Below are 17,361 nucleotides of genomic sequence, written 5' to 3' on the forward strand. Positions count from 1 at the left end.
GCATTTTTATATTTTCTCCTTTCATCAATTAAAGTTAGTATCTCCTACGTTATCCAAGGACTTCTAATAGGCTTTATCTTTCTAACTATTTGATCCTCTGCTACCTTCTCTATTTCATCTCTTAAAGCTATTCATGCATCTTCTACTGTACACCTTTCCCCTGTTCAATCAACTACTGCCTAGTGCTCCCTCTGAAACTCTGGTTCTTTCAACTTATCCAGGTCCCATCTTCTTAATTTCCAACCTTTTTGCAGTTTCTTCAGTTTTAATCCACAGTTCATAACAATGTCTCCAGGTCTCTTCCATGTATACAAACTCTTTCATTATTCTTAAACTAAGTGTTACTGATGATTAAATTATGTGCTGTGCAAAATTCTACCTGGCGGCTTCCTCTTTCATTCCTTCACCCAGTCCATATTCACATACTACTCATATTTTTTCCATTTCTTCCTTCTCCTACTATCTAATTCCAGTCCCCCTAACAATTAAATTTTTATCTCCCTTAACCATCTAAATAACTTCTTTTCTCTCATCATACACTTCTTTAATCGCTTCATCATCTGCGGAGCTAGTTGGCATATAAATTTGTACTACAGTGGTAAGTGTTTGCGTCATATCTGTCTTGGCTACGGTAATCTGTTCACTATGCTGTTCATAGTAGCTTACCCACATTCCTATTTTCTTATTCATTATTAAACCTACTCCTGCGTTACCTCTATTTGATTTTGCATTTTTAAACCTTTATTTGTCTGACCAGAAGTCCTGTTCCTCTTGCCAATGAACACAACTAATTCCCATCACTTCTAGCTTCAACCTATCCATCTATATTTTTAAATTTTCTAACTTACATACCCGATTAAGGGAGCTGACACTCCACACTCTGATCTGTAGAATGCCAGTTTTGCTTCTCCTGATGATGAAATGGTGGACTATTTTACATCTGGAATATTTTACCAAATAGGACATACTCAGCATTGACCAATACAGTAGAGTTGCACATCCTCAGGAAAAATTGCTGTGTTTTTCCCTTGCTTTCAGCCGTTCACAGTACCAGCACAACAAGGTCATTATGTTTGATGTTACAAGGCCAAATCAGTCAACCATCCAGACTGTTGCTCCTGCAGCTACTGAAAAGGCCACTACCCCTCTTTAGAACCTATGTATTTGGCTGGCCTCTCAACAAAAACCTCTCTGTTGTGGTCACACCTATGGTATGGTTATCTGTGTTGCTGAGGCATGCAAGCCACCCCACCCATTCTCCCTTATGTTTGGGGGAAGTTAATTCTGATTGTCATTTGGACCTATGTTTAGCATCATAAGCAATACATTAAGGAGATGACAAAACACATAGAACAGTGAAAACAAGCTAGCCCTAGGATTAGCAAGTTACGGACTTTTTTCAAACATTTTTGCTACTGGCAACAATTGTGATGGGGGATGTAGGTTTGGCGGTAGTAATAGTTGTTGTTGTTGTGGTGGTGGTGGTGGTGGTAGTGTTGGCAGTGCTGTTAGTAGTAGTAGTAGTAGTAGTAGTAGTAGTACTCTTACCTTTGAATCTGCCAAAAGGTGCCACTGTGGTTGAAAAAAGTATCTAAGACCTCGATCTGCACCATCCAGGGAGAGTGCACGTGCTAAGAAAGCTATAATTAATATATAAGGGAAAGTGGCAGTAAAATACATCACTTTCCCAGAGGATTTAACACTCTTCCATATGGAGAAGTAAACAAGAATCCAGGCAACTAGAAGACAAGCTGCTAGCTCCCATCTTATGTCTCCCAGCTCATCTATGCCACCACTCATTTTTAGGACCTTATTCCTGAGGGAACAAAAAAACACTTCACACTTTTATATCTTGAAATACCATCAAATTACAACTAAACAGAATTGTATACAAATTTATGAGTGGACTAGGTTTACACTAACAAAGAACAATCATACACACTATGGATAAAAATAATAATGGATGGCTACATGAACACAATGACCTGTGAGAGGTTCACACATACTGGTCACCTAAAGTAAAATCTGAACTAGAAATTTTGAAAAAGTATGAGATCCATTCAATAGAGAAAAAAAAGAGATTGACTTATTTCATACTCATTTTAGTTCTTCTAGAGTAATTATAGAACACCCTGTCCACCACAAATGATTCTGTCAATACATCTGCCATCTCAGAAACCGTAAGACTTATGTAACATATAGCAAACGAAATGATCACTATTTGAATTATCATTCTCAATTTTTAATTTCTGAGCAACAAATGATTAATCTAAATTTCTGAAAATACTGACTGTTTATAAAATTTCATTAATAGCATACACTTTATCCTTTAATTATTACTCACTCATAAAATTCTTCAGTAGGTGATTTGGAATTGTTTGATTTTGTGAAGTTAAATTTCAGATTTGATGAAGTCCAACAGTTTCGAGTATTCCATCGATGACCACATTCATGCCATGGAACTTCAGTCTTAAATGCAGTAAAAAAGTAGTAAACTGCATACGCAATAATGACATTGTAGTATGTGGACATAATGAACGATATTACAACACTTGCCAGTCCAGCGCCTAGTAAAGAGAAAGATCATTTTTTTTCTTACATTTTGAAATAGATTTAAAAATACTGCATACAAAAAAATTACCTTTAGCACATCAGAGTGTGAGCTATTGACTGTGACACTGTCTGCATGACAAAAGTTCTGTTAAAATGGTACCTTAAACGAAATAGATGGAGTTATTTCTGATGGTTTCTCAGCATAATTGGCAGAATTTTTTGGGATGACCAGTCAATTTGTGAATTCAATTTTTAACAGAATGTTTCATTGACTGACCTGACTGTTTATCAGTTCTTATGATCATATTCTGATAAGGTAAGGAATGAGGAGGTTCTCTGCAGAATAAGCAAGAAAAGGAATATATGGAAAACACTGCATTAAGATCGGGCAGGATGATAGGACAGCTGCTAAGGCATCAGAGGATAATTTCCATATACTACAGGGAGCTGTAGAGAGTAAAAACTGTAGAGCATGTCAGATATTGGACTACGTCTAGCAAATAATTGAGGTCATACATTGCCATTGCTACTCTGAGATGAAAAGATCAACACAGGCCACATCAAACCTGTCAGATGACTGATGATGAAAAAACAAAATAAAGGGAGGAGGAGGAGAGGTGGGGTCATATATGTGCTTGCTATGTGGACTCCAGCATATGAGTACGTATAAAGATCATTCCATCAGTCATCAACATTATATGCAAAAACTGAATAATCAACATAAAGCAGAGATGCTGAGTTGCATAAAGTGAGTCTGGCTCCAGCTATCTGAGACTGTGGTCATATGTTTGTGAGCTGCATCTGCACAAGTTTGTGCATGTCTGTATGTTTTCTATTTTTGACAAATGCCTTGTTGGCTGAACGCTAACTTTCCGACAGTTTTGTTGTGTCTTTCTGTGATTCAGCATCTCCACTTTATAGTGAGTAGAAACTACCCTTTTCATTATATTTTACATTCCAACCTGGATTTTCCATTCTCAAATTAAGTAGTCTCTTTACAGGCAAGGAATTGTAAATCACTCACAAGGAGAAGGCCACAGACACGGCCACCTGATTTGGCTTGCATTTGGCAGTTTGCTCTTTTGCACAACCCAAATTGAAAGATTAAGATATTTTGGCTCAACAATGTGTCCCCCCACCCCCTATCTTTGAGAAAACTACCCCAAGAGTTTTTGATGCACAGTTGACTCAGAACTGATTGGATTGATAGGTAACTGAAAACTGGGTGTTTTTCATCAACATACATGAGTTCTGCAATCACATATTTTCCTAGAAATTGAGGAAAAAATGTTTTTGACTGCAACTTATGTATCCATAACGTAAACACTGTTTAACAAAGGTGCTGCTGGTGTAATAACCATGGCATCTGGCTGCAGATTGGAGAACCTGTGTTCAATTTCCAGTTGCATTCTGCAATTTTTTTTATTTGTATTTTTTTATGTTTCAAAATTAGTAGGCATGAGAGGGTTAATAAGTAACTAATCAAAAGGAAATAATAACAAGATAGGCAAAAAATTTCTCAAATTATTTGGGATAGTAAAGAAATAAGAATTTAATTCTGATCAATTTACAATGTTTCTTTCATTTACTCTGTTCCATGTCCTCAATTTCCTTCAAATTATTGTATGAATGGTACTTTGTGTATGAACATTTGAAGCAAATTCCCTTGCAGCACAAGAACATCTGTCAAGTGCAATCTTTGAGCAATTACATCATTGATCATGAATTATGCTGTGACTTGTTACTGTATCCACACAGTTGTGCAATTCCTGCTGGGTTTCCAGAAGCAGATTGTATTTTTGAAGCCTTGAAATAATGTTTTAACAAAAATAAACATCACATGTATGGCACACAGGGGTGCAGTTTGGTGTACTACTTCTGCCATGCAAGTCAGTTGACCTTCGTCGCCTATGAACCTGCTATCATACTTGATGGCATTAGCTTGTACACCCTAGGAATCCAATATCACACAAAACTTTTTATCATAAATGTATGGTTTTGAAATGTTCTCAAGGTATGTTTTGTAAATTGAATTATCCTATTTCCCAGATCTAGGGCAAGTGAACCAAACACTTTTAGTGAGTCAGTTAAGTGACTGACCTCTTCTATATCCCAAAGACCAAATAAGCCATTAGTTTCTTATAAGCATGAGAAAAATTTAGGCAACAATTTTCCAGATTCTGTGTTGGAATATTGTCCACATACACAACAAACTGTGCCGAGGGTTAGTTTTTCTCCCTCATGCAAAAATGTTTGTTGAATACACATCTTTGCAGCAGTCTTACTTGGAAGTTTGTGCATACAATGGTGCTTTAAATTTCAATTCTTTTCTAATCCAGGTCATTTGATAAATTTATTTGCCCAATTTGTTACTATTCTTTATTGATTTATTTACCTTATTAACCCACCTATTCCTACCAGTTTTAATGCAGGGGTAGGGGTAGGGGTGGGAGTGGGGGTGGGGGCAGGGGCAGGGGCAGGGGTGAGGGTGGGGGTGGTGGTGGTGGAGGGAGGGGGGAGGGGGAGCGAAGTGGCGACAAGGAGAGAGAGAACTGCATAATGCAACTAAGAATCTAACACAGGTTTACTGCTTCCCAGCCAGATGTCTTGGTTGTTACGGCAGCAGCACTTTCATTTAACAACCCACGGCAATCAAAAAAGTTTCTTTTGTTGATTTGACAGGAATATGTGCTTATAGATCCCATATACACTCCTGGAAATTGAAATAAGAACACCGTGAATTCATTGTCCCAGGAAGGGGAAACTTTATTGACACATTCCTGGGGTCAGATACATCACATGATCACACTGACAGAACCACAGGCACATAGACACAGGCAACAGAGCATGCACAATGTCAGCACTAGTACAGTGTATATCCACCTTTCGCAGCAATGCAGGCTGCTATTCTCCCATGGAGACGATCGTAGAGATGCTGGATGTAGTCCTGTGGAACGGCTTGCCATGCCATTTCCACCTGGCGCCTCAGTTGGACCAGCGTTCGTGCTGGACGTGCAGACCGCGTGAGACGACGCTTCATCCAGTCCCAAACATGCTCAATGGGGGACAGATCTGGAGATCTTGCTGGCCAGGGTAGTTGACTTACACCTTCTAGAACACGTTGGGTGGCACGGGATACATGCGGACGTGCATTGTCCTGTTGGAACAGCAAGTTCCCTTGCCGGTCTAGGAATGGTAGAACGATGGGTTTGATGACGGTTTGGATGTACCGTGCACTATTCAGTGTCCCCTCGAGGATCACCAGTGGTGTACGGCCAGTGTAGGAGATCGCTCCCCACACCATGATGCCGGGTGTTGGCCCTGTGTGCCTCGGTCGCATGCAGTCCTGATTGTGGCGCTCACCTGCATGGCGCCAAACACACATACGACCATCATTGGCACCAAGGCAGAAGCGACTCTCATCGCTGAAGACGACATGTCTCCATTCGTCCCTCCATTCACGCCTGTCGCGACACCACTGGAGGCGGGCTGCACGATGTTGGGGCGTGAGCGGAAGACGGCCTAACGGTGTGCGGGACCGTAGCCCAGCTTCATGGAGACGGTTGCGAATGGTCCTCACCGATACCCCAGGAGCAACAGTGTCCCTAATTTGCTGGGAAGTGGCGGTGCGGTCCCCTACGGCACTGCGTAGGATCCTACGGTCTTGGCGTGCATCCATGCGTCGCTGTGGTCCGGTCCCAGGTCGACGGGCACGTGCACCTTCCGCCGACCACTGGTGACAACATCGATGTACTGTGGAGACCTCACGCCCCACGTGTTGAGCAATTCGGCGGTACGTCCACCCGGCCTCCCGCATGCCCACTATACGCCCTTGCTCAAAGTCCGTCAACTGCACATACGGTTCACGTCCACGCTGTCGCGGCATGCTACCAGTGTTAAAGACTGCGATGGAGCTCCGTATGCCACGGCAAACTGGCTGACACCGACGGCGGCGGTGCACAAATGCTGCGCAGCTAGCGCCATTCGACGGCCAACACCGCGGTTCCTGGTGTGTCCGCTGTGCCGTGCATGTGATCATTGCTTGTACAGCCCTCTCGCAGTGTCCGGAGCAAGTATGGTGGGTCTGACACACCAGTGTCAATGTGTTCTTTTTTCCATTTCCAGGAGTGTATGTTGATGAAAAATTCTCATTTTTCAATTATCTATCAATCCAATCAACTGTGAGTTGATTGCGCATCATGAACTTAAGGGGAACTTTCCTCAAAAATGGGGAGTGTTGAGCAAAAATATCTTTCATTTTAGATTGTACACAAGCAACCTGCAAAAAGTATGAGCTGAATCAGTTACCTGTGTCTAAGGCCTTCCTCTGGTTAGACCAATACTTCAACAGAGTACAACATTTTTGTTTTATATTTCTGCCTAAGGGAGTTTTATTCAACAATACCACAAAATTCACACACACACACACACACACACACACACACACACACTCACTCTCTCTCTCTATGAATGTCTCATTTTTCATTTGAGAGTTGCACCACTACACTATGACAGTACAAGCAAAATGCACAAGTAAGGAACTATTTCCTTCCTAATACATTTCCATCCTAGATTTCTGTGCACTCACAATGTTGTCTTATTTTCAGTTGCTTGCTTTTTTACATCCTCTTCCAATTAAGATAAATGTAAGCAGAAATATTAAAAGCTGCAGCTACTGTCTCCTATGTGTTTATAAAGTATATGTTGTTACCTCCTGATGCCAAGTTGCTTTCACTTTGTAATTCGTAACAAAGGAAGTTTCACTCACACACACACACACACACACACACACACACACACACACACACACACACACACAGACAGACAGACAGACAGACAGAGAGAATATTCTGTGATATGTGACACCGATCTTATGAATAATGGCTTCTACAATCCTAACTTACAGCAGGAACTTTGGTAGCATCCCGTGAGCACCACACACCTTTAAAAAGTGGACAGAGTTTTCCTAGTGCACCGATGGGCCCTCTCCTGGTGAACTGCCCAACAGCTAGTTCCATGTACAGCATTGGGATACCACATATTATTAGTATAATAAAATATGGCACCAAGAAGACCCCTGTGTGTAAAAAAGAAGTTGTTATTGAAATATGGTAGTTATAAAAATACTCAAATTACATTCCATTTTCAAGTACTCATTTCCTAGTTTACATGAAACACACATTATTATAAGACAGATTTTTTTAAAATTTAATTGGAAGCAGCACTCTTCTAAACAGTACACAAAAAATAGTCACTCTGGATTGCAACTAATGTTTATTTATTTTGTTATTGGTTTCAGTCAAGCATGACCATCTTCACACCACCAACTCCTTGGTGACATGGAGCCAGTACAAAATCCTGCTGGCTGTACAGAAAGGTACCAGTCAACAACTGCTCACTCTTTGCTCATCTTTGCACATTATTATGTGGAATTTGTGTTGTGGAATACAAAGTACATACTACAATAATTATTGCTAGATTATATTTATAGAATTCACTAGGTAGTGCACTCCACATATATTCACTTAGCAGAATTTATACTGCCCACGATGTGATGTGAAGCAGATTCTCCAAAGAGAGAGAATGTGATTGAGCATTCACACAGCAAACAGTGTAATGTATCTCGTCAATGTTATTTTTGCTTGGTCAAGCAACTTTGTTTTTAATAGAAGGCAGGGCTCTCTTAATTAATTCAAGGCAGCCATAAGCGGAGGCATAAAATCAACAAGGAGAGAATGACTGTAGAATAATTCTATTATTTGTATAAGGACTTGAGAAAAGATGGAGATACATTTTGGAATTACTTCAGAATTAGTACACAGATATTTCATCATACAGTGCCATCTGTTTCAAGTAGATTACAGAAGCAAAACAAATTTCAGAGAGGCTATTACTGCTTCAGAGAAACTTATTGTCACCGTCAGTGAAGTACATATTATGAATTTAACAAAACATTTTTTACTATCAGCAATTTACAATTTGTGACATGTTCACCAAAATTTACAATTTAGAACGTAGTTCATGATAGTTTATTGAAATGTGTCTGTATTGGAAGTTTGAGATAATGCTTTCAGCTTGATGATTTTCAGATCCGTAACAAGACGCAAAGGAATGTAAATTGGAAGAGGTTGAAGATGGCTGCAATTCTTCCAATAGAATCTGCTGCATTTTATTTCTAGCTCTTAACTGAGTTTTGGATGATAAGTGTCCACATGATGGGCTGCAAACTCAGCGATAAGTGTTAACTGCCATCTTGTGTCTGGTTTTCACACTTGTTGGTCAATAATTCAGATTTTGTTTTTCTGTTTTCAGAAACTCTGTATTTGTACTTTTTCGTTGTCTCTTAAGGTAGTCTGGGCGGGACAAGAGGGAGAATGGAGACACTGAAATGTTGTCCTCTGAATTTTCTGGACAGCCTTGAAGAGCTGGCTTCTAATGAACATTGGTAGTCTTGTCATCTGAAACACACTGTGTATCTGTAACAAGAGCCGTTGACAATAGGACATCTTTGTGCTGAAATGGGGTTGTGTTTCTGAGAGAAATGTTACTGTTTGTCTGCCATGGAGTCATTAAGGCTTTCAAAAATGTCAGTACTTCATACCACAGCCAATTTGATTGCAACTCTGGAAAGTTATAGGGTGGAACATAATAGTGCATATGTGTTTCCACTTAGTCTTCACCACCTCATTAAGAAATTCAGGCGTGAATACACAGAGTGTCCCTTGAGGAATCGTCAATATACAGAGATATGGCAGGAATGATCGTTTGAAGCAAAAAGCTTCATATGGGCATATGCACTATTCCAAATGGTTTCCAAGATATAACAATTTAATGTACATTGTTATTTATTTTCTGTTTTAGTTGATATATTGTCAGATTCACAAATGTGCAACAGTCAGTAAATGTTACAACACGTGTTTTACAAAGTATCAAATGAAAAATTCATATTTTTTAATACATTCACCTCTAGGCATTATCACATGCATCACATTACAGCTGTTGTATAGTGCACATCAAATGTTCAAATATCCCACCATGAAATTCAGTGCATTTGTGCACTCTTGGGAGAAGATGTTTTTGTTATCTGAGTGCCTCTGCAGGTTCCCTATCAGAGTAGCAGTGTCCACGATACAACTACCAGGAGGAGGGCAGCAGGAGTGCTACCATAAACATACACAAAATCTGCATATTCTTCATTAGTATAGATGTGTGGCATTTTGGCCAGTGCATACACAAACACAGTAAACTGATGCTTCTCTCTGATATGCTATTAATTCCTTGCAACACCTCAGTCACAACACACCATGGGCAACTGCATTTTCAATGGTCTAGTTTAATGGCAGAAAGACATCCTGAGAAAAGCAATTGAAAGCAATGTGGTAGGCTGGACTAGAATAAAACATCAAAGAGGTTGGGTGGGCAACACACACGTCTGCACTACCAGCATGAAATAAAACATACATTAAATGTGTTTTATCACTGAAATCATTTGAAATAGGATGTATGTTCATACAAAGCATTTTGCTTCAAATGATCCTTCCTGCCATATCCCTGAATATTGACCATTTTTCTTAGGACACCATTATACATGAATATTTTTTTCCTTTTGCACATTAATTGCAACTCCTTCAAACATCCTTCACATTGTACAATACTGTTCATTTAATTCTTTTTCAGATATTTGTCAGTTGGGATATTTTTCTGTGCTCTTTCATAGTCATTTTAGATGCATCTAACTACAGTCACACAATCTTTGGATGAGTGAGTGGCACAATATGGGAAATTTGCAAATACCTACACCTACTATACCATATTTTCAAACTGCTGCGCAATACTTGTACAGTGGTTGGAAAGCAATCAGATGGTGGGACATTTAGGGCAAATGATTTGTACAATAATATTTTGAACATGCCTCAAAACTATCCACCCCAGAAGGAATACCTGGTATTTCAATAGAAGCCCCCATTCGTGTTGATTGGGGATGAAGCCTTTCCCCTCTCGGGTAATTTAATGTTGCTGTTTCTGGAGGGAGGCAGAAAGGAAGGTCATTTAAACAGAGGTTATCAAGGGCTGGAACAGTGATGGAATGGACATTCACTGTTGTGGCCAGCAATTTGAGTTTTCTCCAAAAGGAAGTAGAAACTTCCATGAACACACAGACATTATTATTCAGAGCACATGCATGTTGTACAATGTGACAATCAATACAGATGTTCCCAACATCTCTTCAGTGGAGTGTTAACCAGGACACATTTGAAAACAATACTTTGGTGGCATGCTTTCAAAAATGATACAGCAAACCAATAGTGCTTTCATAAGTGTGATGAGTGTCAGGAATCCATTCAAAAACTGGATCAACAGTCATTAATGCAAATTTATCTCGTGGCCAATTTATTAATACTGTACCTGTTGTGGTCATCATTTCATTAGCAAAAGGATAAAATTTGTAGATAATTCAGATGCGGTAATATACTAAACTTCGTGTGTTAGTTATCCATAGTATTTTTGCACTTGTTTATTTTATTTTTTTGTAGTTACCATCTGCTCCACAGTCTTCAACTACAGCAAATCTAGCTTGAGGTATCACATCCTTGTTGTGGAAGTGTTTGTTGGTCAGTGCCCACAACACAAGGCATTCATGTATTACTGACATCCATTGCAAGATATTGCTTGAAACTAACACATGAAAAACAAACTCACTTGCAATCACATCACTGTCATTGCACAGCACTACTTGATATCACTCAGCTCAGCCTGCTGTCAAAACAGGCATCAAGCTCTTTCGTTGTTAAAACTTGTTCTCCCATTGTCAGGTGATGTCAGCTTTTATTCCTGCATCATCATTCTGCTTGGCATCACATCGCACTGTGGCAGTGTAAATTCAGCATTACGTATTCAGCTATTAATATTAGTCACAAAATGGTTACACGACTGACTATTTTTGAGAATTTCATCACACATATAATGTGGAACAAGTTCCATAAAACATCAACATTTTTCTAATATACAGCCACGATAAAGTGCTTCATTCTTATGATATATTTATGAGAACATTTTGCACCAAATAATATTTAATCATACTGCAGTGAGTTATGCAGCTACAGTTCATCAGCATCTGAGAGATAGGCTGCTTGTCAGGTTCAACTGTCTTCTTTATTTATTTATTTATTTGTGTGGCTCATGTAATCTGATATTACACAACATGTTGCAGATGTAGGACAAAATGTGTTGGTATTTATATTCGGTAGAATGTTGTTTGGAGTGCATTGCAAGTTCATGCGTTGCACTTAGTCAAAACCAGGTTCTTTCATGGGGGGAAAACAGTGACACATCAAGTAAGACTTCCTGGCTTTACAAAATTGTAAATTATTTTCAACAGACCTTATATTTGTGGGAAGTTTAAGTACCATGTGTAACGCTCCATTTTGACAAAGTTGTGTATTAGCATGTAACACATGCGGGTTTCAGTTTACTCTAGTGTAATGTTTGTATTTCATTCTCCTTCTTTGTCTTGCATTCGGCCTGAATTTTACACTCTTGAGGCAGTGTTAGTATCTCTAGCTTTCTAAAAATGGGTTGGATGATTTTCTAGATTTGTTTCCATTAACAATCTTCATGTCTCTTTCTGGATTTGAAAATTGATAAGGACAGCTGGAAAATTACTCCAGAATACCACACCATACCATAGGTGAGCCAGTATGTATGCATTTTTTACTGTTTTCTGGCTGATAAAAGGGTCTTCTACCACCCCCTGGCGATGTAGCCATTCAAGAACTGCTGTGTGAATGTCTCAATCATTGCAAAAATCTCTTCCCCCTCCCCAAGGCTCTTTTAGCTTGCCAAACAGATGGAAATAGCATGGTCCACAATCTAGATGTCCTGATTAGCATTGCCCACATCTGTGCAACCTTGGTCAAATTGTTGACACAGTTTATTAAGGATGGATGCGAAATTGCATATAGTCCACAAACAAGCAGAATTTGCATACAATTTACACATTTTGCACATAAGAATTGTCGTTCAACTTTGTAGTATGTTTATAGTTGTCATTCAATTTCACTTCCACACTGCGATAGCCTTTTATATCTACTGCAGAAAACTCTGAACTTCTAAGAATGCCCCACTGTTACTGTACAATGATCTTAGTGAGGGAGGACATGTGTAACTTCCTTTCTGAACCCCCTTTGTACATGCTTGCAGCTCACTCAGGGCATTGTAGCCAGTACTTATTTTAGCATTTATCTGATAAATATGTTTATTCCATTAAACCACAGACCAAGGAATTCAAATTAAGTGTTTGGTTCTGTTGGCTGCTTATTAACTGTAACAAGTGATTGACAGGGTTTGAGTTTTGTGTGGTATGGAAGCTCACAGAAACAGTCTGTTTAATGTTGGTAGTCAGTTGTTTATAGCTCAGTTGTTGATTTGTTCAGTAGCCATATTCACAGCTTTCTGTACCACTGCTGTTGTGTTGTCCTCTTTGAAGAGTACAGTTATCTCCAATTATGACAGTTGTCTGAACATCTACATTCATTCTTAGTTCATTGACGTACAGGAGTAGTGAAGGTTCCAGTACTGAACCCTGAAAAACACCTTTCTTGACTGTTTTACTTTCAAATGGAATTTCAGTTACCAAACTGAGTTGCTTATCCATGTGCATCATACTGAGTTCCTGCAAGTGATTGCTTAGGAATGATGTAATTCATTTGTTTGCCAATTCTCTAAGACCACACTGTTCAGTTTTTATCAGCAGTATTTTATGCTCCACTGTGTCAAAAGCCTTTGACAGTTTTAGAAATATGCCTTTATGGGCTGTTTTGCATCTGAAAGATCTAGTATTGTATTAAGTAGCCATATACTGCCATTTGTGAGGACATAAACCCATATTGAGATATACTCAGTAATGTCTATTTTGTCAATGAAATCCATCAGCTTTTTGTGTGCAATTTTTTCAAATACTTTACAGAAGCAGGCTGAAATTGTCATAGCATGATAATTGTTCATGTCTTTTTTTTCATCTTTTTTGAAAATGGGAATAACTTTTGAAATTTTCAGTACTTATGCAAAGTTCCTGCCTGGAAGGACCCGTCACAGAGATGAATTAGTGGTTTAAGCAATAGTATGCACACATTTCTTCATGGCAGTTCCTGCCCATCCATGACAACTGCATACAATTTTTTAAAAATTTCTCACATCCTAATCTTTGGTAGTTGTGCTAATGAACAGTGATTGTGCATGCTTGTATTTTCTGATTTACTGGTTAATATTTTATTTTTGGAATATTTTTTACCTCTTCTTCAGCTAAGCTTGCAAATAATTTCTTGAACGTGGTCACCAAAGCATCAGGATTAGTCATATCATTGTTGTGTTTATTTCTATATTTGTGTGTGTTGCTTTCCCCCCCTCTTTCCCATTTTACAATACACCACACTGATTTCACTTTGCTGTTGGATCTGTCAATGCACTCACCACTGTACATCCTTTTAGCTTGTCTTTCCATTGTCCTTTGGATTCATGGGTAACTTTTATATTATTTGAGTAATTGAGGGGAGTAATTATTTTGTTTTTACAACTAATGGAATATTCTCCCGTTTTAGGACGAGGTTTTTATTCCTGGAGTAATTCTTTTCTTGCTTGACTGATTTGGGGGAGGGGACCAAACAGCAATGTCATCCATCACATCAAATTAGGGAAGAATGGAAAGGAAGTCAGCCTTGCCCGTTCAAAGGAACCATCCAGGCATTTGCCTGAAGCAATTTAGAGAAATCACAGAACACCTTGATCAGGATGGCAGGATGCAAGTTTGAACCGTCTGCCACCTGAATGCGAGTCCAGTGTGCTAATCACTGCAACGCCTTGCTCAGTAATCCTAGTCTTGTTTCCCTTACTGTTATTTAAGACTGCTGTTTTTTGTGCACTATAATATACACTACATTCATTCATTTTGTTAAGCTTGTTTTGAGTTTATTAACACTTCTTCACTAGTCTAACATAAGGCATGCCAATGATCAGCTTCATGTTGTCGTCATGAATTTACCTCCTAGCAGTGTTAACATGAAGAAATGCTTCCAATATGATACATGATTTTGAAGATGACGTACATTGGTGTACTAGAGAATTAGCAACTAACTAAAAGAGAGATTTAAGATACTATACCCAAGTCACTTTGGAAGCTTAGAAGCTTTTCATAAGATAGTGTATTATGTTTCAATTTAGCCAGTCATGACTGGAAACACCTTGTTTTTATAGTATGACTAGTGAACCCAGCAATCCTTTTCAATTGCTAAATACATATGGAAATTGCTTATACTTCATAACCTCCTCCACCCCCCTATCTGTCCATCTCCTACTACTCCCCCTCTCCTCCCTTTCTGTCCATCATCTCCCCCGCCCCCCATGTCAATTCCCTCCCCATCTTTCTATCCATTTCCTCAGCCTCCAAACCCCTTCCCTCCTTGACCTTGTTATTGCAAATGGAACCTTGACTGGGAATTAAACTTCCTTAAAATGAATAGGTTTATTGTTTGCGATCAATGGTATACTATCTATGGAGACCTCTCCAGCTGCTGCATCTGTGAAGGTAGTAGCTTAAATGACAGTATTTCATCATTTTTAATCTGCAAATGGGTAAGATAGTAAAGTTTTGGATGATTCAGATTCCACAGTAGTGTTCTAATCAGAAGCCAATAAAACTGAATGTGAGGAAGAACACAAAACAGCACATTGTTGTGTATATAATTTTTGTTCAAAATCACATATAAGGAGAAACAATGTATACTAGTGAAACAGTTTGTCTAATGGTTTACATGCACTGCTATCATAGTAAAAATTGACTAAGAGAAAGAAAATGAAACTGCATGTTATTAGAGCATTGTGTAAAAATGTGAAGTAAATCGATCAAGAAATTCCCTAGTATATTTATTTGTATATTATGTACATTAAATATATATAGCCCACATATGGCCAAATGTGTTTATCCTATGTTTGCCCAAATGTTTACTAGAGTATCTGGTAAAAATTTGAGGTAAATCGGTCAAGTACTTTTTGAGATTTTTGGTAACTATCTTAAACAATGACATGTCTTTATATAGTAGTATAGGTGATGTGGAAATAGGACAATTATGTATGTACAACTGCTAGTATGCATTGACAAAATACTGAGAAATTGGTATTCACTCCAAAAAAAGTTGTGTTAATCCTATGATCTATCTTTATGTGACATTTACAAGTGTACTATTCCTTCCAGAGCAGATTCGTGATTGACATCAAATGGAAAATACATCTTATGCTGGACATTGTACTGGGTACATATACTCTAAAAACACAATGTAATGTTCACCTACCTCCTCCACTCTTGTAGCAGAGATATGGAAACCTCCAGACATTTCCAAGCCCCACAGAGTACCCAATGCAGGCCAACACAAACTGTGCCTTATTAGACCAATGCTGCCTTCTTGGAATGTGAAGGTATTCTCTACTAGGGTCAAAATAGCTGCTACTGCTTGTAGTCGAAACTGATGCCTCATCATCAGAAGGCCTAGAAAAAAAGAGCACCATGTAAATGAATTAGAAATTTTGCTATTAAATGAAGTAACTACAAATATTCTGTAGTGAAGTTCTAAATTTTTAGAATATGTTTGTTATTCATGCTCAGGTTGAAGGTTTTTATTTGTTATGTTAATCAGTACTGGGAGATGTGTTATATCAAATAAAAGAAAAATATACTCTACTTGTGTAGATAATTGTTTTTTTAATCATGAATTGGTTTTTAATCATACATGTCCCTGTCAATATCATTCTGATTATGGGTAATCAACCCACCTACACCTGTGTAATCAAGATTGTAATTTAACAGCTTTAGATTTTGTATAGGAGTAGATGATAGAATGTACTGAGTAATTCACAAAAGATTGTGTCTTTTACTAAAGTATATTTATGTTTATTCCTTTGCATTTGTTATTCATTATGTAACACTATTTGGAATAACAATGTCCTGAAAATAACAGATTATACGGTTTCATTTGCAAAATTATGTTAATTTGTAATTTTGTACATACAGATTTCCATTATGTTAAAACAATAATTTCTAATGCAGGAAAATGATAATTCACTAATGGAATACAGTTTTTGTATGAAATGAACAAGATTATAGAACAGGAAAACAATGCACAATATCGAGATCTATTATCAGAATTGTAAATATTTAAGTAGGTAATAACTGAAGCCTGTGAAATGGTAGTAATCAAAATAACTAAGAAATTTAGCAGATATCTGATATTTAATATTTAATATTTTAGAAAATTTTGTATAAAAAAAACTGTAAGAAAACAGTGTTAAAGACAATATCTGACAAAAACATGAGGTAACCAGAACGGAAGGAAGAAATGAAATGCAACTTCATGGGTTGAGAGGGTATGTGATGTTATTGAAATGAATACAAAATTGACTCAAATTTGCAAAGAACTTGTTGGTATGAGCCCACTTATCAGTACAATATTGCACAAGCTCTGACCTAGATGCATGCATTGATTGAGTTGGGAAGGGTGTCATTGCCACTGCATCCTCTCCTGAGGCAATCTGACTCACAACTTTGTAGCTGGTCCTTAATATCCTGAATACTGGTGCCAGCATGGAGTCAAAATCTGAGCTGGCCCACACTTTTTCAAAGTGGGACAGACTCTAGGGGTCTTGCTGGCTATGGGAATAACAATATCACACAGACAGTTCATAAAGATACAAGGACTGGACAAAAATTTGGGTACAGGAGGAAAAATATATGTTGGAACTTAGATACAGATGCTAGACAAG

At 38.2% G+C, this 17,361-nt stretch overlaps 1 protein-coding gene across 2 annotated transcripts in view; it reads right to left on the minus strand.

Moving 5' to 3' along the window:
- The window catches only part of LOC126473331 (sodium- and chloride-dependent GABA transporter ine-like), a 353,680-nt gene that overhangs the window by 45,967 nt on the left and 290,352 nt on the right, over nt 1–17,361 (minus strand). Inside the window, exons 2-5 of one of the 2 annotated variants that reach the window (XM_050100321.1) lie at nt 15,897–16,090; nt 7,496–7,630; nt 2,345–2,567; nt 1,549–1,816 (exon numbers count right to left, since the gene is read on the minus strand). In XM_050100321.1, the coding sequence (XP_049956278.1) occupies nt 1,549–1,816; nt 2,345–2,567; nt 7,496–7,630; nt 15,897–16,090 (820 nt within the window). Of the gene's footprint in view, nt 1–1,548; nt 1,817–2,344; nt 2,568–7,457; nt 7,631–15,896; nt 16,091–17,361 lie in introns of those variants that run through there. The other variant, XM_050100331.1, reaches the window with a different exon arrangement.

This window comes from Schistocerca serialis, chromosome 1 (genome assembly GCF_023864345.2).
Source record: "Schistocerca serialis cubense isolate TAMUIC-IGC-003099 chromosome 1, iqSchSeri2.2, whole genome shotgun sequence".
Taxonomy (NCBI): domain Eukaryota; kingdom Metazoa; phylum Arthropoda; class Insecta; order Orthoptera; family Acrididae; genus Schistocerca; species Schistocerca serialis.